The sequence below is a fragment of the Dipodomys merriami genome, unplaced genomic scaffold (assembly GCF_024711535.1).
Source record: "Dipodomys merriami isolate MVZ:Mamm:240054 unplaced genomic scaffold, mDipMer1.0.p SCAF_12, whole genome shotgun sequence".
NCBI classification, from domain to species: Eukaryota; Metazoa; Chordata; class Mammalia; order Rodentia; family Heteromyidae; genus Dipodomys; species Dipodomys merriami.
The window spans coordinates 2,190,778-2,211,082 of record NW_027202493.1 but is presented as its reverse complement, the minus strand read 5'-3'; the positions used below and the strand labels follow the sequence as shown (position 1 = coordinate 2,211,082).

General features: G+C 48.4%; 1 protein-coding gene across 10 annotated transcripts in view; it reads right to left on the bottom strand.

Moving 5' to 3' along the window:
• Nucleotides 1–2,887: 2,887 nt before the first annotated feature.
• The window catches only part of Ank1 (ankyrin 1), a 226,849-nt gene continuing 209,431 nt past the window's right edge, over nt 2,888–20,305 (bottom strand). For 8 of the 10 annotated variants that reach the window (XM_070016090.1, XM_070016093.1, XM_070016098.1 and 5 more), the window contains 5 exons: nt 18,407–18,704; nt 12,757–12,840; nt 11,348–11,413; nt 10,914–11,044; nt 2,888–3,909 (listed from right to left, as the gene is read on the bottom strand). In XM_070016090.1, the coding sequence (XP_069872191.1) occupies nt 10,946–11,044; nt 11,348–11,413; nt 12,757–12,840; nt 18,407–18,704 (547 nt within the window). In that variant the 3' untranslated portion in view covers nt 2,888–3,909; nt 10,914–10,945. The remainder of the gene's footprint in view (nt 3,910–10,913; nt 11,045–11,347; nt 11,414–12,756; nt 12,841–18,406; nt 18,705–20,305) is intronic. The other 2 variants (XM_070016092.1, XM_070016095.1) reach the window with 1 other exon arrangement.

Below are 20,305 nucleotides of genomic sequence, written 5' to 3'. Positions count from 1 at the left end.
TCTACCTCTGGGCAGTCTTCCCTGGACCTCTCTGTGGACTCTGTCTGTCTGGGGTCTGGGTATGGAATCTGATGCTGAGAGGGGAACCTCAGGCCGTGGAGCCCTGTACTGGACACTTGACTGGGGCTAGCAAATACTTGATACTTGAGCCAGACTGGAATTTCAAAGCACTCATCTAATATTTTATCTGCTATTCTTTTTAAACAACATATGAGGGTCTTCTGAGGCAATCTCTCACTTAACAACCATCAGAAAAATGAGGTACAGAAGAACCACAGCCTACTTCCAGATGACTGGGGTCTTTTCTGTTTGGGGCAGTGCTTTATTTTTAAGGTTATTTTTTTTTTGAAAATGGAATCCAGAATGCCACTTCTCTGAGCAAGATGACAGGAGGGAAAAAAAACCCTGAGATTGCTGGACAGAGGTTAGCTCTGCCCCTCTGCTGCCTGGGACCCCAGAAAACTTCCAGACTAGGCTATGGGCTCTGTGGGGCTCCCTCTCTCACAACATGTGGCTGCACTTTTGCAGGTGGAGACAACAAGCACCCCCTTGCCGGCCTTCTTGTTTTCCTAGGGCTGGGAAGGTCTTTTCTTGTTCAGAACTAGTATGACTAGGGTCATACTCTGTGGGGCACAGACCATTCAGGTTAGGGGAAAGAGGATTTAAGAATGTAGAGATGGTTTCTCTACAAGTTTAGATTAAGACCAAGAGAAAAGATTTTTACTCATCTAGGGAGGCTTTGCCAGACATCACAACTATTTTGGAAACTTAGTTGAATCCCAGGAATGACTCCCAATCGCATCAAGGTAATTGTCACCCTGAAACTATTTTTAAGAGACTTCTGGGTAATGCAAATGCACAGCAATGATTGGTTCATTAGAGGTAGGGGACAGAAAGATTTTTAGATTTCAAGAGAGAAGCTTGGGGTATGGTGGAGCTGGAGTGTTCTGATGAGAGTTTATAGAGGGAAGTTGGCTGCAGGGGTCAGTTCTTATTTAATACTATAGTTGACAAAAGTATGGTGACTGGGAACCCAAACATGACAAAAGGAAGGGACTTTTATTATTTAATGTTTTTGACAGATGAGGAAACAGGCCAGTGAGATACCCAGTGAGCACAAGGCTGTTTTCTTTCTATAGCAAGTTCTTGAATGTTTACTGGCACGTAGTGCAGGGCCAGATGTCTTCCCAGGGGAGTTGGACGGCTCTGGCAGTGCATGCCAACTGCAGGTTCCCGGTGACTTGAAGTGTCTTCTCCCGCCCACATGTCTCCCCATTCCAGGATAGCTTTTAGGCAGGTGAGAAATCTGCTCTGCCATCTCTTTGAGGATTTCTTCCAGGATGATGGTCCTAAGTGATTGCCCAGGGTTTCCTGGAGGAGCAGGACATTGGGGGGACTCCTCGGGGAGGGGGGGTACAAGCTTCCCCAGATCTGACCCATACCTGTAGCCAGGGTTCACTCGTGCGCAGCCGCTCAAGCCCCCTCCCTCCCAAGACGATACACAGAGAGAGACAGAGCCCCAGGTCATGAGTCAGTTTCTTTATTAATGTTGACATTTGTTCAGCTGGTGTAGGGAGAATGGTCTATACATCAGAGGTGGGGGGACACTCTCTCCCAGTCACAGAGCATGTGAGAGAGTCAAGAAATGATTCATTTTTCATAACAATTAAAAAATCAAGGTAATTTCAAAACTTCTAAAAAGCGTCTAATGTGCAGACTGCAGCATTCTCTAGGCATCAAGTGGAGACCCCAACCTCCTCCTAAACAGCTCCTACTAGCAACGGGAGCGTGCAGCCACGCCGCGCGGCCGTGGGCCAGGCTTCAGCCCGGGCGGCGGCGGCCAAGCAGCCATGCCGGAAGGAGCGAAGGTGCCAAAGCATAGCCTGGGGCCGGGCCCGAGGCCGGCCGCTAAGAGGGGCTACTGGGTCGGCGGCAGCGCGGCCTGGGAGGAAGGTGCAGGACGAGGCGGGCCGGCGGGCTCGGTGCCGGCTTCGCCCCGGCCGGGCGGCTCCCCAGCCGCGCAGCCGCCCCTCCCGCGGCGCCGAAGGGCCGGGCCCGGGGCCACGGCCGCGTCCGAGCAGGCCCGGCTCGTGCGTGCGTGGAGCGGGCGGCAGAGGCCGAATTGCCTGCTTGGAGGCAGCCGCGGCGCGGCGCGGGGCGGGGCCGGGACACGGCGCGCCCGGTTCGGTTCACAAAACAAAACAAACCCCGCCTGCGCGGTGCCCAGCGCGCTCGCGCGGCCTGGACGGCGGAGCCTGGCCGCCCGGCTACGCCGGAGACCTCCGGGCTGGCCTCCTGGCCCGGGCGTCGCCGGCGTCAAGGGCGCTTCTGTGCTACTTGGAAGTTTAGATATGTCCCGGGAGGAGGGAGTAGACGTCCGTCCGTCCGTCCGTCCGTCACCCGGCTCCGCGAGCGGGAAAAGCCTGCCCGTCTCTCTCCTGGCCCTAGGGGGCGCCGCCCGAGCTGGGCGGGCCGGATTGTGCTGATTCGGGCCTCCCTCTGCCGGAGGCTCTAGAGTGACTTTAAGGCTCTTCCCTGATGGCACCCAGGCAAGGAGCTGTCAGATTCCTTCCTACTCAGATCCGGAGGAAGGAAGCCAGGCTCTCCTTCCTACTGGGTGCGGTCCGAGCTCCGCCCCGGCTGGGAGCCCAGGGCCTGCCCCCAGACCACCACCCACCTCCCAGCCTGCAGGCCGCCTGGACTTCGAGCACCAAGTTGGCTCTGGGAGACCTTTGGGTGGTCCTAATCTGTAGAAACTGGCAGATTACATTCACTACTAGCCTACTTCCTTCCTTCCTGTCACTGAGAGACAGCCCTGGCTCCTTCTCCTGCAGAGGGAGAAGTCCTCAGGAGCTGAGCTTTAGTGCTTTGTACATACTGCTAAGTGTTTCTATTGGTTTGCATAGTATTTATTGTTTTCATATACACAAGGCTGATTACTGTACAGTTTACACTTTGAACACAGACTATGATAGAAGGGCTCGAAGATATGGAAAACCTCTTTCTCTATGGAACATGCTGGTGCAATCCTGGGACAGCCACTGGCCCTTCCCCAATGAAAAGACCATTCAGATGGGTCCCTGGCTCCCTTGAGCCCTACAGCTCAACCTGGGGGTTGAGATCCTCCCTCAGACTCTTAAGTCCCTAACACAAAGAGACCCAAGTGCACTCACAAGTGATGATTTCCTACTGGAAGATGATTACTACTGAATCTGGCGGAGAGACACAATATTAAAAAAAAATCCATCTTATCCACTGGAGAATGGTGGACACAACTTCAGAGGTCACGGTCAAATCAGTGTGTAGGCTGGGGAGTGGAGTGTGCATCCTGAATGTCAGGTGGCATGCTCTGGGAGGAGCAGTCCACTCGGAAGGGGGTAAACTGTCACAAACAGAGCAGAGGAGTAGGGACAGGGGAGGTTGGAGACATGGGATTAAGGTGTTAAACTGACTTTATGCCTAGTTCTCATTCATTTTTCTTTCCAGGAAGCCCACATGGATTTCTTACAGATGAGGTTGAAAAAAAGAAAGTACCCTGTGAGAAGTCAAAATCAAGACAATTAAAAAACAAAACCCAAACCACCCTCAGCCACAAGAGCCCTTATTCACATTTGCATCCATGCCCTCTCTGGCATTAGTTTTCCATCCCTTTCTCTCCTCTCCCCTCTTTTTGCTGCCTTTGTCTTGATTCCCGGCAGATCCACAGTCGCTAGAGGCAGGATTGAAGACTGCAGGTCATGCGTCTACAGTCAGTCATTCATGCGAATAGGAGGCTAAAGGAAGTCCCTTACAGAGGTCATGCCGTGAGCTGGAAAAACATGTGCCATGTTCTGTAGCCCTCGTCCAGCTCTCCTCCTGTGTGCATGGCAGAGTATGTGGAATTCAGGGTTTGGGTGTTGAGGTGTGATCCTGAGGGCACAAAAAAAGAAGTCACTTAGAATTTAAAAGTGCAACTTTAAACGTGGATTTTGTGGTGGCTGCACAGGTGGAGTCTGGTGAAGAAATCAGGCTCCCAAGCAAGGCAATGAGTCAGAGCAGTGTTGCCTGCAGACATTGACCTTTTAGAAACACCACTCACACTTTCCTGCTTATTGCCCATAGCTGCCTCACAGTGCTGGACACCCAGCCCACTGGTTTAATGCAGAGCAGGGCTAGTGTGATGCTTCCTTCTCCCAGCAGCAGGTAGAGGGTGCTCTCCTGCTGGTCCAGGCCACTGGGAAAAGTCCTCACGGTAGATTTGCATTGTAACGATCTACTTACATGAGCCTGGAGCTGGGCCAAGAAAGATTAAGGTGAGGATACACAGTGGTGCCCTCTACTCTCACCCAAGAAAACCCCATAAATGTCTGCTGTGTGCCCTCCCTAGGGACCTGAGGTGACCTTGCTCTCTAGCATCTTGAACTCATGGCCTCAAAGAACAATAGACCCTCTTGGGCTCTGGTCCACAAGCCCTTCCTGTCAAGTGCCTCTGGCATCTGTCCTCAATTCCCCCTGAGGGACAAAGTCTTGTGTGGCAGGAAACTTTGAAAGACAGATGCATTCTCCCTAGAATACAATGTCTCTTCGCCCATGGGGCAAAGTCAAACCCTGCAGCTTGGGCCTCACAGCAACACAAGACTCTTGCCCCTCATGGAGCCTCAGCCTACAGCCTGGTTGAGAAACTACATGTTTTCAAAAAAAGTTACTCAAGATTTTGCTTGTGGGGACCCAGCAACCCAAGGGGAAAGAGGTCATTTTAAAAAGAGAAACTGGTTGTAGTTAGGACATGAAAAAGTAGGAAGGTATGCTGAGGCAGGGTTGTTCCCAATTTTAGAGCTCTCTTAGGTCTTAGCGATGGCAGGGCTGGGGAGGTATGCTGGCAGTGGCCAAGGAGAACTGAATTCTGGATGTTTCCAGGGAAGGAAGTGTGGTATAAGGGCCTTTGCCAGAGGCTGCTGTGGAGCTGCTGGCCAGCCAGGTTCTTCTGCTGAACTTCATCATGCTGTCTCTTGTCAGGACAGGGCTCTACTCTCAGCCTAGGCCCCCCTCAGCTAAGCCCCCTCCCAAGCCGTGTGAGTCTGAAGTGCTCTCTTAAAGCTTCAGTCCAGTCTCCTCTCTGGCTGAGGTCAAGGTCTACCTCCACACATCTTCCTGTTTCCTGCCTCATGCACCCTGTTAGTGACAGAATATTGCAGGACACATTGGTCGAGCACACGATCTCTGAAGCCAGACTGCTCCAGTTTAACACCTGTTCTGGTAATTCCCTATTCCTTGACCTAGGTTAAGACAGTTATCTGCTCTGCAACTCAGTGTCATGTACCATAGAATGATGGCAGTATGAGGACCAGCTCAGATGGTTCCAGGTCCCTAAAGTGCCTAGGACAGGGACATGCTGTACATGTGAACTATTTCTTGGCTCTCTATTTCTTGGTAGGAGGGTTGTAAACACAGGGGATCAGGAATTCCTTCCTGGTGTTCCCCACAATACCTACCTATACCAGTGCTAAGCACTCTTGAAGTAAGAAGCCACATGAAATCTAGGAGTCTAAGATCTCTGATGAACTTTTCTGCTAGGCCCTGAACAAAAAAGGTCCAGGCCACAGAGATCAGATGGAGAGGGACAAAATTAAGTCCAACTGCTGTAGCAGGCACCCAGCGCTGGAATAAGAATAAAGCCTCCTGCTACCCTATCTGCTCCTTCTCCACTGTACCCCACCCTCCTGTTCTTCTGTGAGAGAGGCCCCCCCTCCACCACTTAGCAAAGAGCCCTTTCTTCTGAGTAGCCAGTCTCCTTCCCTCATTTCCTCTTTGTGCTGTGGCTCTTGTTCCCATGCTCACCCAGTGCTTGTGGCTCTCTCTTGTCTCCTTGTCTCTGACTTTATCATGTTGGAAGTGGCTGGTGAAACAATGGACTGTAGGTGAAACAAAGCCTGGCTACCTCCTCCCATTGAGACTATGGATTAGGTTTAAAGTTATTAAGATACTCTACTGTCAGAGTTAAAGCAAATTTGCAACCACAGGGTCTGAATGTTCCTTAAAGAGGAAAACGAAGAAAGGTGGTGGTGGTGGAGTGGGGGGATTGTTCCTCCTGCAGAGTCCTGGAGAGCCCTAGGGGGGTGAGCAGAAGGGTGCCCAGACTCATAGGAACACAGAGGGCATGCTGCCCTCTGTCCCCAGTCCTTCTAAGCCCAACCCCTCCATTGTCTCTCCACATTGATGCCCTGACACTTGAACACAAAATCCACCATCTGCTTTGATTAAATAGCAATTATTTACTAGAATGTCCCGCTGACTTCCAACTTGAGTGTAGAAGCCTTTCCAGTGCTACAGGCGACTATGAAGAAAGCAAAATTAGGGGTGAGGTCTACTTAGTCCTCCTGGATGGAGGTACCCTGCTATGGAGGGTGTCCCATATCTCAACACACCAAAAAACCCCACCATTCTGAAACAGGATAACTTGAGGAAAATGAGGCCTGGTGAAGGGACCCGGAAATCTGGTATTTAGAAACTTAGAAGGCTCATCTTTGCTTCAAAGAGAGACAACAAGATGCATTCCTTCCTTGAGGGATGCATTTCTGACCCCAAGATAGCAGGGAGCCTTACTTATCTCAAGGATAAGGATCTGTTTCATGGCAGGATGCATTCTTACCTAGAAGAGATGCCCCCAAACATCCAGAAACTCAGAAAGTAACAGGAGTAATTGGAGCAAAGATAAAACACCTAGCTTTGCATAACTTTGAAGCCAGAACCCCTGCCTTTACCAAAGAGTGCTCTCTCTCTCTCTCTCTCTCTTTCTCTCTCTCTCTCTCTCTCTCTCTCTCTCTCTCTCTCTCTCTCTCTCTTTCTCTTTCTCCTACCCCTCCTCTCTTAGTCTCCCTTTGAGAGCAACCACACTGTGTTAGAGTGTGCCCCTGCCCTTCTGTTTGTCTATTTGTCTGTCTGATTGTTTGCTTGTTTACTTACTCAGTAAAGCTCTATCAAGTTTTCTTACCACTGTGACTTGTCCAGAAATTCCTATTCTGCAATCGAAGTCAAGGACCCTAAGTGAAGAGTTCTATATTTAAAGGGTAACTTCACTAACCCTCACCTGTATCTGGTGACAATTCCTTTCAGCTTGCTTTCCAGATGTAACAACCATAACAGCACTTCTGGGAGGTTTGGGAAGACATACTAACTCAACTTTTCATACACATTAAAAATCACTTAGCAGCTTGATGGAGCATGCTATACTAGAAATGGAATTCAGCAGGACTGGGGCAGGGGCCAGGAACTTACACACTCCTTATCCTCCCCTTTTTTTTTCTTGGTGCTTGGGATGAACCCAGGGCCTCATGTACGCTAGATAAAGGTTCTACCACTAAGCTACACCCTCAGCCTGGGAATCTACATTTTAATAAGATTCTTAGGTGTGACATGGGGCTGTGGATTGCACTTTGATAGAGTTCACTAGAACTTGACAGCCTGTAAAGCCCTTTCACAGACATAAGCCCATCCATCTCCACAGCCTTCCTGCAAGGAAAATATTGGCATTATTGCTACTTTATGGGCAAAGAACTTGAGGCTCAGGAAGGTCAATTGACTCTACAAATACAACCTGCCATTGATTGAGTGCCAGAGTGACTACATTCTCATTTACTCCTCACAATAACTCTCATGCTATTATTCTTTGTAAACATTTTTTTTTCCAGTGTTGGGGGTAGAACCCAGAGCTCCCATTGCTTTACTACTGGTGAATACCAGTAGCCCTGTAAACTTCCTTATTTACATGTATCAAAAGGAACCATTTCCATTCTCTCTTGAGGATTCCAAAGCTTGGGACAGTTGAATTGTTTAAGGCCATACAACCTGGGACTAGGGAATAAGAGGAGACTGGCCTCAAATCTAGACTCTCAAGAAAACCTTTTACACTCTGATTCTCCACATTTGCAGTAACGGTTATGTTTTACTCTGTGAACTCTGAATTAGTGAACACTGAACCAGTGCTCCAAGGGAAACATAAGGTTAGTTTCTTGTTCTAAGAATTTCACTGTTCTAAGAATTTCACTAGTCAGTAAATGCTTAGCCCTGATTCAAGTATGTTTCTATATGAAGACTCCTTATGGGATATTTATGTCTCATTAACTTGATCTTTCCACCAACAACCCTTTTTAACACATGTATTTACTCTAGAAGGCATATCTATGGCATTTTTGCATTTAGAAGCCACAGACAGAGCCAGATGTTAGTGGCTCACACCTGTAATCCTAGCTTTTCAGGAGGCTGAGTCTGAGGATCTCTGCTTAAGGCCTTCCCAAGCAGACAAATCAGACTCTTATCCCCAATTAACTAGTAAAAAGCCGAAAGTGGAGCTGTGGCTCAAGTGGTAGAATGAGGGCCTGACTTTAAGCCCCAGTACTGGCACCAAAGACAAAAACAAAACAAAACAAAACAAAAGACCAGAACCTCAACACAACATCGGAGAACATTTTAGCCAGCAAAAATCACCAGGAAAAGCACCCGAGGTGGCATTAAGCATGCCACCAACAGAATGCTTGGCAGTGTGAGCGCTAAGCCGAGGCAGAGCACACCTTGGCCACCTCAGCCAGTAATGTGCATGTCTGATGGTAACTCAGATTCGTCACCCTTGAATGTGCATTTGAATGACCACAAAAGCACGGCGAGCCTGCTTTGATTACAAGGACATTTTGCAAAAGAACAGTGAAGGCCTGTTTATTTGTGCTTGTATGAAGAACCAGACAAGGGCTGGGAAGGTGGCTCAGTGGTAGAGTGCTTGCCTTGCATGCCTGAGGCCCTGGGTTTGATTCCTCAGCACCACATAAGCAAAAAGAAAAAAGCCGGAAGTGGCACTGTGGCTCAAGTGGTAGAGCGCTAGCCTTGAGCTGAAAAGCTGAGGGACACTGACCAGGCCCAGAGTTCAGGTCCCACAACCAGACCCCCCAAAAAAGAACCAGACAGCCTGCAGCCCCCTCACTGTCTTCTCAGCAGCATTTGCTCTCACTGGGAGGGTAAAGCATTCCATGCTGCCGCTTGGCCCTCTGGGATTCTGGTAAGTGCCAGCCTCCATGCTGTCTCCTTCATTTCTATCCCCACCACACAATGCCCTTGCCTTTTGTTGGCAGAGGGACAGCACTGCCTGGAAGCCAGGCTGCTCTGTGTTCCTGAAACCATGCTCTTGTGAATCTCGTCCTCATTAACTGTGGGTTTTTTTAGCTTCTCTGAAGGTCCTTTATAGTATACTAAAAAAATTCAGGCTGGAGGCATGTCTCAAGTGGTATAGCACTTGTCTAGCAAGTACAAGGCCCTGAGTTCAAACCTCAGTATGGGCAAAAACAACAGCAACAAAGTGTCTATTGCCTGGCACTAGTGTCCTGTAACCCTAGCTGCTTAGGAGGCTGAAATCTGAGGCTTGTGGTCTGAAGCCAGCCCAAGCAGAAAAGTCCATGAGACTCTTATCTTTGATTAACCAGCAGAAAAAAAAGCAGGGAAGTGGAGGTATGGTTCAAATGGTGGAGTGCCAGACTTGAACAGAAAAAGTCAAGTATGAGAGCGCCCTGGCCCTGAGTTCAAGCTGCAGTACCAGTACACACAATGTTTTTTGTTCCTTATTTACCCCAGCCTGGCTTCTAGACTATCCTCATTCAGGACACTGTTAGAACTTAAGACAAACTAAAGCTCAAATTTAAACAAAATAGAAAGGGATACTTTTGCTTTAAAATTATTCACACCTTAGGGTTCTTTCTAGGTCCCAATTACAACTCCATAGCCTTCTAAAGCAGCAGCTGCTTTAGTATCTCCTGGTACTGCCAGGGTTAATACTGTGGCCTCCTTAAGCTGCTGAGGAGTCAGGTCTAATTTTATCCTTGGACTGGATCTGCCAGTCCTCTTTTTTGCCCAAGTGCTGAGATATGTCGGGAAGCCTCAAGTCAGCACTTCTGGTGACTCAGAATGCAGCAAGCCCTGCTTTTTGCAAAAATGCAGAAAACCAGCAACCGCTTGCTGCTTGGCCCCAGAAGCTGACCCTGGAGATGTGGATGGTAACAGCTGAGTTAGTGGTGTGCTGGACATGATGATTCTGGCTTCCTGCTGACTCCCACCCCGATGCATCCTGTACTGAGTTGCCCCGAGTTGGACACAAAGAAGAGCCTCAGGGCAGCTCAGTACAGGATCCCTCAGGGAGGGTAGAGATCACAGCTGGATGCTAGAGCCCAGTACTGTAAAGATCTGCTGAGACCCTCACTGCACATCATGGCACACCCCTCCTTAGCACCACTGCCCCATGCTCACACTCACCATGCATGGGCACCCAGCCCAACCTGAGCACCCCCTGACTTTCAATGTCCCTTCCTAGAAAGCAAGCATACAGCCCTGTCCATGAACACCAAGGAGAACCTCAGCCTGGGACTGGGCAGGACTTCAGATAGGTTCCAGGTTCCAGGACATTCCAGCTCCAAGTTCTGGAGTACTTTGTAGGCCCTCATGTTGGAATTTCATAGCTCAGATGTCCTCTCTCCAGTCTATGAACGCTAGAACCCTCCCTACCTGCTTTCCAAGATACATAATTGCTTAGCTCTGCTGAGTGTTTTTTCATTAATGAAATCATTGTTGCAAAACTATACAGGGGCTTGGGACGTGGCTCAGTGATAAAGCCCATGCCTAGCATGCATGAGGCTGGGCTCCAATCTCTTCATGGGGAGGGGGCATGCAATTATACTCTCCCTGAGAGACCAGAGAGATATGATTTTCTCTTAGACAAAGAAGCCAAGGCTCATAAAATGTTTGGAGGTGTGAGAGTCAGGATCTCTAGACCAGTCAGGCTGACCCTGTGCATTGTGCTTGGGTGGGGAAGATGGCCTGGGAGGGGCAAGCAGGCAGGAGCAACCATTCCACTGAAAAAGGATGCAGATCATGCAGAAGGATGAGAAAGCCATTGTTACCTCCCAAGAAACTACTCCAAGGAGACTCGAGATCACTGTTTGCCCCTTTTCAGGCTGGCCCGCTTCACTATCTGAGCCCCTTTCCTGCCCTCTATCAGATCCGGCTGTAGGCCACTCCCTCTCAGCTCCACCTGGAGATGGCAGCAGACAGAAAGCAGGACAGATCACACTCACAGATGAGAAAAAGAGGCCAAAGAATGGAAAGGGACAGTGTGGAGCTGGTGGGAAGCCTGCCCAAAACGAAGGAGAGCAGAAGCACAGCACAGTGCAGACAGGTGGAGAAGAGGTGAGGCAGGAGATGACCTCACTGGGCCACTCTGGAGAATGGGGGCTTCCAGGAGCCCACACCCCTTCAGTACCTTGGAGTGTCTCATAAAATACTCAATATCGGCCTCCAGTTCACTAGGGTCCTCCAGGGGCCCCTCAACAATCACCTCTTCATGTTGCTGGGTGTCATCAGTGCCAGATGAGTCTACCTGTCGAACGACCTTGCGAATGATCTGGAAGAGAAAGAGGAAGGTGGTTGTTTAAACCATCAAGGTAGAGTTTTAAAAAAGCAAGTTTCCAGGAGTGAGATCTGAGGGAGAGGCAGTCCTTGTCACTGAGGGACAAGAGAAGGGACACTGGACCCTTGCTGCCACCGCTGTGGGAAAGCCACACTGGAACATGGCAGAGGGATGTATAGACTCTGTGAAGGTTTCACTTAATGCTCATTTTGACCATTCATAATGATGTATTAATCCCTAGATTTTTTTTACCTGTCTTTTGAATGGGAGTTGATGTTGCCCTTCTATCTCCAGTGCTTGAGGGCAGAGAAGGCATCATTTATCCATTTATAGCCATTCTGCTCACCTCCCACCTCCTCACTGCCTCATCCTTTTCATTCATCCAGATTTGTAAGTTCTATTTACTCTGGGCCAAGCATAGCCCTACCCCATACATAAGAGAAGAGATGATTGCAAGGGTCTTGCCTATTTAGGTGAGCAACAGCCCCATGGAAGAACTGGAGAAACTCTTCCTCTATCCCTCTCCTAGTAGCAGACCAGTTCTTTTTAATTCTTTGTATGTGTGTGTGTGTGTGGGGGGGGAGGGCTGAACTCAAGGCCTTGAGTTCTTGCTTGGCTATTTTTGCTCAAGGCTATTGCTCTACCACTTAAGCAACACCTCTACTTCTTGTCTTCCTGGGCTAGCTTTGAACCTCAATTCTCAGATCTCAGCCTCTTGAGTAGCTAGAATTATAAACTTGAGCAGCCAATGCCTGATCATGCTGATTCTCTTTTTAAAATTTAATTTAATTTTTACATTTTTATTATTATATCTTTAAGTAGTAGTACAAAGAAGTTCCCATTCTACAAAACAGTGCGTACCAGGTGTCTGACAACATTGTCACCCATCACTCCTAACCCATCCCTTCTCTCACTTTTTTTTTTCAGGCTGATTCTTGACAGCTAAACCATTCCTGGTGACATATTTAATACACAACTTAAATTTAATATATCTCCACATCCTTGTCAATTAGAGGAGGTCCCAGGTAGCCTGGGAATGACTACCCTGCTCTATTAGTGCTCATTTTCAAAGCTGGGCATAGTAGGACTAGCTTTGGATATTCTGAGGGGGCCAGTCCTAAGACAGGGCAGCTTGTGCCATTCAGGCTCAGTTGGGACCAAGATTATGAGGACCTCCATATTGGGGCTACAAAGGACCGAAAGCACTAAGCTCCCATCTGTAGGAGTGGTTGGCCACAGCCATGCCAGCCCCATTAGGACAGCAATGAGATTGAGTTCCACTGTCTTTTAGTTCCACTGGCCTCTGCCTAGAACAGGAGGCTCCTCTGTGCACCTACCTTCTTGGTGACAATGTTGCCCTGCTCATCTGTGAATTGTTCCTCTGTCACCTGCTCACCTGGAATATTCTGAAGCTCATTTCCCTGAAATTAGATAAAAGGAAAAATCACAAGCTTGGTAAGTGGGAATTTAGGAATAAGAGTTAAGAATGAGGAAACAGAAAAGCAGAAGCAGCAATAAATATCCAATAAACCCCCATAATAGCAAGAAACTCAAGCTCAGCAACTGGATACAATCAAGCCAAGTTGTGGGTGGTGCCCCATGAGGCCTGAAGGCTGAGGTTGGAGGCCAGGAAAGGGTCCAGAGCTTGCCTGTGTTTTATCTTCTAACAGCAGGCCAGACAGGCCCTGAGCAGAAGACGAGGCTCCTGTTTTAGATGAACTTTACAACTTAAATGACCAACCATGAACAGTACTACTCTAAGTGTGACTTGTAATGCAATCCTAAAGTTGACTGGTGACAAAAGTGAGAATAAATGGATCTTCCAAATCCTAGAGCCCAGCTCTCTGGACAGTTACCCCGTGCTGGGAACAAGGGAGATCCCCAGACCATGACACACACAACTCTAGCTCCCAGGACAGAGCCCAGTCCAAAACCTTCCTGATTCTTCTCTTCCAAAACATTTCCTGACCTGAACTGACACAGCCCACAGCTCCACCCTATGGTTCTGGTGCCCCCTCCTGCCCTCACCCTGCCGCCTGCCTGGTGTTACCTTTAAGAAGACCCGCCGCCGGACCACCCTGGTGGAGATGGTCTCCTCATCGTCACTCAGGCCCTCGCTTTCACCCAGCTCCTTGTCCAGCTCCTGGTGGATGTGCTTCAGCACAAAGCACAGGGAGCCCTTCACAATGTACATCACATTCTGACAGCTGACCAAGAAGAAGCCCAGCAGCACCAGGGTGACCAGGAGTTGGGTGATGAAAGTCCACATCCTCACCTCCTCCCACAGCCGGTCTTCTGGGGACCAGGAGAGCCAGGGGCACAGATGTGGCAGAAAGCCAGCATCTCATGCTCCTCTGGGACTCCTGAGCCCCTCAGCAGCCCTGACCATCTTCTCTCCCTCTCCCTCTCTCTCTTTTTCTCTCTCTTCTGGTTGGCTTTCTATTCCTCACTATTTCTCTCTCCAAGCAGGAGAGCAAATTGCCCTCTCAGCTAGGACAGCGTGGCCTCAGCGCCCTCCTGTCGAGCTGCGCAGGCTCTGGCCTCAGTCCTGGGTGACGTCTGGCTGCTATAATTTCACCTCTCAAACCAGCTGCTGGAACTGTCCAACTTGGCGAGATGGGAGTCAGCAGGTGCTGGCTCCCAGGCCCTACAAGCATACACCATCAATCACCATCAAAAGGAAGAGGGTCCTGCTAGCCTTTCCTGCCAGAATCAGAAGGACTTTGGTTCTGGTCTCCATGCTGGGCACTGGGACCATCTAACGCCTGGGAAAGTGAAGAGTTTATTTTTAAAAAATAGTCCAATGCATGTTTTCTTCTCATATGCAGAAGTTAGATCTAAATTATAAACATACATGAAAATGTATACAGGGGCAGAAGCATATATACATAAACATATCAACTAAATATTATATATGCAGGGGAGGCAGCTGAAACACGTGTGGTATGTGTGAGGAGGAATGAAGTCAAGAGGAGGGGACAGAGGAATAGAAAGAGGAAAGGTGGGTAAATGCAGCCATAATGAATCAATGTACATCTGTGAAAAGGAGAGCAGGTAAACTGAGAGACGAGGGGATTGGGAGACATGGGGAAGAATGATGGAAGGGGTAACATTGATTAAGATGCGTTATACTCACAAACTGACATGTTATATTGTAACCTGTTCGTACAACTACTAAGTATTATTAAAATAAATGTAAAAGATAGCCACAAGAGTGAGTGGCTTTCTAGGTAAAGTCAGATGGTGGAAGGTAAGTATCCAACACAGGTAGGAGGGAAGGCCACATGGAAGCTGGTGTGCAATTTCCATTGTCCCCAGGGGCTTCTGTCCCTTTTTTTTTTCCAGCCACAGCAATACCAACCCCTAGTAGAGAAGTGGTATCTATTGAAGGCCTTCCCTCAAAGCCTCTTTCTGTGCTAAGCTGGTGATGCTCATTCAGTAGAAACTACATGTTTTTTACTTGGATTCACAAAGCTCATTTACAAACACAGCCATCGCATCTGAATGTTCTGGTTCAGGTTGTTTCCTTCAAGCAGCAGCCCAACTAGGCAAACTACCTTACAATTCACCTACCATGGGGTCTTGGGAAAGCTGATCTTCTCTGTGCCTCTGTTTCCTCATCTGTAAAATGAAAATTAAAGTGTTCTCCCTACTCTCTTGACTGCTGTGAAGGCCACATGGTTAAAGAATACTAGCACCATGAATAACATCGACAAATGTATTGCAGTGTGTCCTGCTCAGCAGATGTTGGTCCGTGTGTTTCATATTGACTTGCTTAAACCTACTACTTATGGTCAACTTTCCTGTTTTCCATAGAGGAGACAGGCAAAGACAGTTAAGGGAACTTGCTTATAGAAGTGTAAGTAAGATTTCAAACTCCTGTCCTCCCCTACTTCTCCCAAATGGCCTCTGTTCAACAGGAAAGCAACTGGATAAATAAAAGCCCAAGCAAAGATGCAAGTCACATAAGACATTTAGTTGTAGCTCAGCTAAGGAGTATAGGGAAACTAAGCACCAGTGACTTATATCTGTAATCCTACCTACTCAGGAGGCTGAGATCTGAGTATCATGGTTCAAAGCCAGCCTGGGCTGTGAGCCTCTTAACTCCAATTAACCACCAGAAAACCAGAAGTGGAGCTGTGGTTCAAAATGGTAGTACACTAACCTTGAGCAAAATAGCTCAGGGACAGTGCTCAGGCCCTGGTCAAAATTGTTGTAATGAATGTTATAAGGAAACTCAGTCACAAGAAACAGAGAAACCACCACTTAAAAGGCGAAATTATGACTCTTTTTTTTGTCGGTCATGGGGCTTGAACTCTGGGCCTGAGTGCTGTCCCTCAGCTCTTCAGCTCATGGCTAGCGCTCTACCGCTTGAGCCACAATGCTATGTCTGGTTTTCTGAGTGGTTCATTGGAGATAAGAGTCTCAAGGACTTTTCCTGCCCAGGCTGGCTTTGAACTGCGATCTTCAGATCTTAGCCTCCAGAGTAGCTAGGATTACAGGCATGAGCCACCAGCACCCGGCTATGAGTCTTCATTGGAGAGCTGGAGGCCACTGGTGGATTCATGTCTCAAAGGCCAGCAGTTCTGGCCCCCCCCCCAAAAAAAAGTATAGAGGAGGAAAGAGGAAGATGAATCTGTGGCAGAGTACTTGTCTAGAATGCATAAAGGACCCCTTGGGTTTCACCTGCATGCGTGCATGCACACACACACACACACACACACACACACACACACACACACACACACACACACACACACACACACACACACACACACACACACACACACACACACACACACACACACACACACACACACACACACACACACACACACACACACACGGTCTCCAGAGGAATTAGTTACATTATAGTTGTTTCCAGCTGTTTCCCAAACGACTTGGTATTGCTCTACTGCTCTGTCACTCCATCATTGTTGTTAGGGATTCAATATAAATACTAATAAGTGGGAGCTTCCAAACCACCTTCAATGAGCCTCATAATCATCCTTTGGGTGAAAGTCAAATGCCCTAATGATGGTAGTCTATCCATCCAATAGTCCTCTGGCCAGGGAGTTGAAAGGGGGATGCCTGTGTACTCAGCCTGGCAAACTGAGTCACCTAGGATGTGAAACTAGAAATTGGACTCTCCTCCCAAACGCTGATTATGTGACCCCAATGAAAGCCTGAGGCCTCTCTCTAGGTCTCAGTTTACTCATTTATAATAAAGAGTTGGATGTAGAAGTATTCTCTCTCTGTTCCCCATATTCCCCTCACCAAGGGCTGACTATACAGAGCAGAGGGAAGAATGCTGATGACTTCCTTCTTTTTCCTGGGAGATTCAGAGCAGCCTATGCTTGGGGTCTGGCGCTTGCTGCCTGGAGAGATTAGATTTGGTGCCAAGAAGCAGCCTGATGGGAAAGCATGCCCTGGGTGGCCCACGGTTAAAAATGGATGCACTGTCTGTCCTGTCCAAGTGCACATACTTGGCAAGGAAGCTTTCTAAATAAAACTCTACTTAATTCCTAGCAGTTCTTAATAGCCAACAGCTCAGAACCACTGGAGGGCCAGCCTTGTTCTTAAGTCTCTAAAGGAGTCCTGCCAGGCTAGATTCAGGGAGGAAGGGAAGGGAGGGAAGGGCTGTAAGGAAAGTGGGTAGACAATATGAAAACAAACTGCTGGGTGTCAAGCACATGGGCCATGTGCATATTAAAAACATATGCAGTATGCCAATGAAAATTTTATAAGAATAGACAAATCAAAGACAAATGCTAATATGATGTCTAAGATTTGTTTCAAAATAATATGTGGGGAAGGGAGGAGAGTTGCAGATGAACAAGATTGGCAGTTGTAGAACCTGGGAATGGGCAGAAAGGGTGGGAAGGGATAGAAACAACAGATCAAGGCAGACTTAGGGATGGAAAGTGCAAGAGGAAGGGAAGGAAGAAGGGAGGACAGAGAAAGGAAGAAGCCTAGGATAGCAGGGGGAGAAGAGAAGGTTGCTGCCCATATCTTGCTGCCTTCCAACCCAGATGACACCCAGTCACAGAAGTCCAGAACTGGTGGACACTGATGGTTTTTTTCCAGTCACTTCCTTGATGCCCACTGGGGGCACTGAGGTGCTGAGAAGAGAGTGGCTGGTCACGCAGCCCCAAGAGAGTGCCGCTGGTGCATGGCTTTGCAGACCCAGGCTGGGCAGTTCTCTTGGCTCCAAGTTTGTTCTTTTTCTTCTTCCTTTTCTTTTCTCCCTCCCTCTCTCTTTCCCTCCTTACCTCCCTCCCTCTCTCCCTCCCTCCTTTCTTCCCTTCCTTCCTTTCCTCTTTCTTTTTTCTCCTTTCCTTCTATCGTTCCTTCCTCCCTCCCTCTCCCTCTCCCTCTTCCTCTCCCACCCCCCCCCCCATGTACAGGGGCTTGAACTCAGGTCAGGGCCCTGTCCTTTAGCTTTTTCACTCACTCTACCACTTGAGCCACAGGTCCATTTTTGGCCTTTTGGTGGTAAATTGGAGGTAAGAGTTTCTTGGACTTTCTTTCCCTGGCTGGCTTCACACTATAATCCTCAGATCTCAGCCTCCTGAGCATCTAGGCTTACAGGCATGAAACCACTGGTGCAGTTCAGCTCCAAGCTCTTTCTAAATCATGTTGGGCAAGCAAAATAAACAGAAACTGCGGTTTGGGCCTACTCAAACCTCTGAAGCCTACTGGGAGAGTAAGGCTTTGAGCAAGCCACCCAGCATTCTGAGAATCCCTAGCTAAGGAGGGAGGAGGGAGGGCTGCCATGTGGCCAAAGGGAGGGATCACCACAATTACTACGAGCCTCTCCCCTCCTTGGTAGAGGTCCAGGAGGCAGAAAGTTCTTGTGTTCCCACTTAAAGAGAAAGTGAAGTCACTGTCAGTTTCTAAAGAAAGCAAACATACTTGGCTCAGGTTGACTGCATGAGCTTCCCAGGTTGGGAAGGAAGAATGGAAGTGCTCCCTATAAGCTCTCACCTGTATTTCCCGGGAGAAGGTGTTCCCGGCTGCCTGCAGCCACTCTCCAGGGCCTCGGAGGTTGTGTTCCCTGCTTGCCTGGATGCTAGAAGTCTCAGGCTGCTCCATCCTCACAAGCTCCCTTGAAGATACCAGCACCTTCTCATATTCCTGAGGCCCACTGGGCTCCAGCCGTTGAACAGTGGTGATCTTTCTCTGGAGTGAATGTGGGCCTTGTATAATCTCCTCTTGCCAGGGGCTTTGTGTGACATCTTGCAGGTGAGAGACCATGGAGCTTTGTCTATCCCAGTCCTGTGCTCTGGGATCCAGGCAGGAGACAGATGGCCAGAGAGAGAGAGAGGAAGGACAACTGGTCACCCTCAGTTTCTGTTCTTGGAGATCATTCCCCCACCCCAGCCTAACCCACCCCAGGGCTATGGTTCATCCAGGAACACAGTCTGGACTATTATCCAGTCTTAAGGGTCTGGAGATTGTGAACAGGTCACACAGCAGACTGCCACAGTGAAGAGGTACACATGACACATCAGTGTCACCGGATGGGGCAGGTCATTGGACCATTGGGCCCCTCTCTTTAAGAGAGCCATTCTCCTCTTTGGGTTCACAGATGCATTAGCTCATGTCCTCAGACAATGCCATGCACTCCTGCCCTCTAGGTCACTCCCATATCCTCATGTGACAATGTGATCACTCTCCCTCCAGCGATGCTTTGCCATGGCTTCCTCAATATCACTCCTTCTCTGGCACTCCTATAAAGCAGACTTTGTTGACTCTCTTGACTTTCTGAGTACCACAGCAGACATGTCTTCAGAGCTTCTGCTGACCACACCTACTGCCTGAGTGGGTGCCTTCAGTTTCTGGCTTTAAATCTATCCGGATGCTCATCTAGCCTAGAGTACATCTTCTTGGACTTCAGATGTGTGTGTCCATCTGTTCCTGTGCCTCTACATTGGGTTTCTAATAGGTATCTCAAGGGTGGCATGGTCAGATCCCACCTATGGTCTTCCCTCCATACCTACTCCACTGGTCTTCCCTTTAGCTTATGAAGTTCTTGTTATTTGTCAAGTGAGAACACCAGGGCCCTCCCTGTCTTCTTGCTTCTCTCATACCATATTCCATATCATGTTAGTCAGAAAACCTTTCTGGTCTGACTTTAAAAATATTGAACTCAAATACTTCTCTCATCAATGATGCCTCACCATTAGTGATGCCATCACCATTAGTGCTAGCTCCCAACTGTCTCGACAACCTCTGCTCAAGGCAAAATCTTCACATGTGCAGAAAAGACATTTTCCTTTTTTTTGCAGGGCTTAGGTTTGCTAGGCAGGTGCTGTATCACTTGAACAAGCCCTCAGCCCTTCTTTAATACTCTTTTTTTTTTATCCACAGTTGGTTGAACTCATGGCTTTGGAATCCACAAATATATTAACCTTATCTTATTTCTTGTCAGTTTCTCCACTAATTCTCTCAGGTAGAAACTTTTGTCTGATTTGCTAATACCATATCCCCAACGTGTAGCTATTATTTACAGTGCCAAGCAAATGGTAGGTGGTCTATAATTATTATCTTGTGAATAAGTGACGTTCACCTGTCCACACTAGATGGCTGACCAAGGTCACAGAGTCAGCAGGTGATATAACTAGGCCTAGAACCAAGTAACAGTGATTGCTGTTATAATGGAGCAGTGGCCAGCACTCAGTCAACATTTAATAGATGTGTGTTGAATGGCCAGTATTAGGTGCTGGAAGATAGCCACTCCCATGGGGATTTCACTTTGAACCCTTGCCAGCTCAGTCTGTCCAGTTCTTCCCACCAATTAAGGTATTCATTTGGTAAACAAAGTAAATTAAATGATATTGTATTTCCTGTTAGTCCCACTGAGTGGACCCTGGGGAGCAGCCA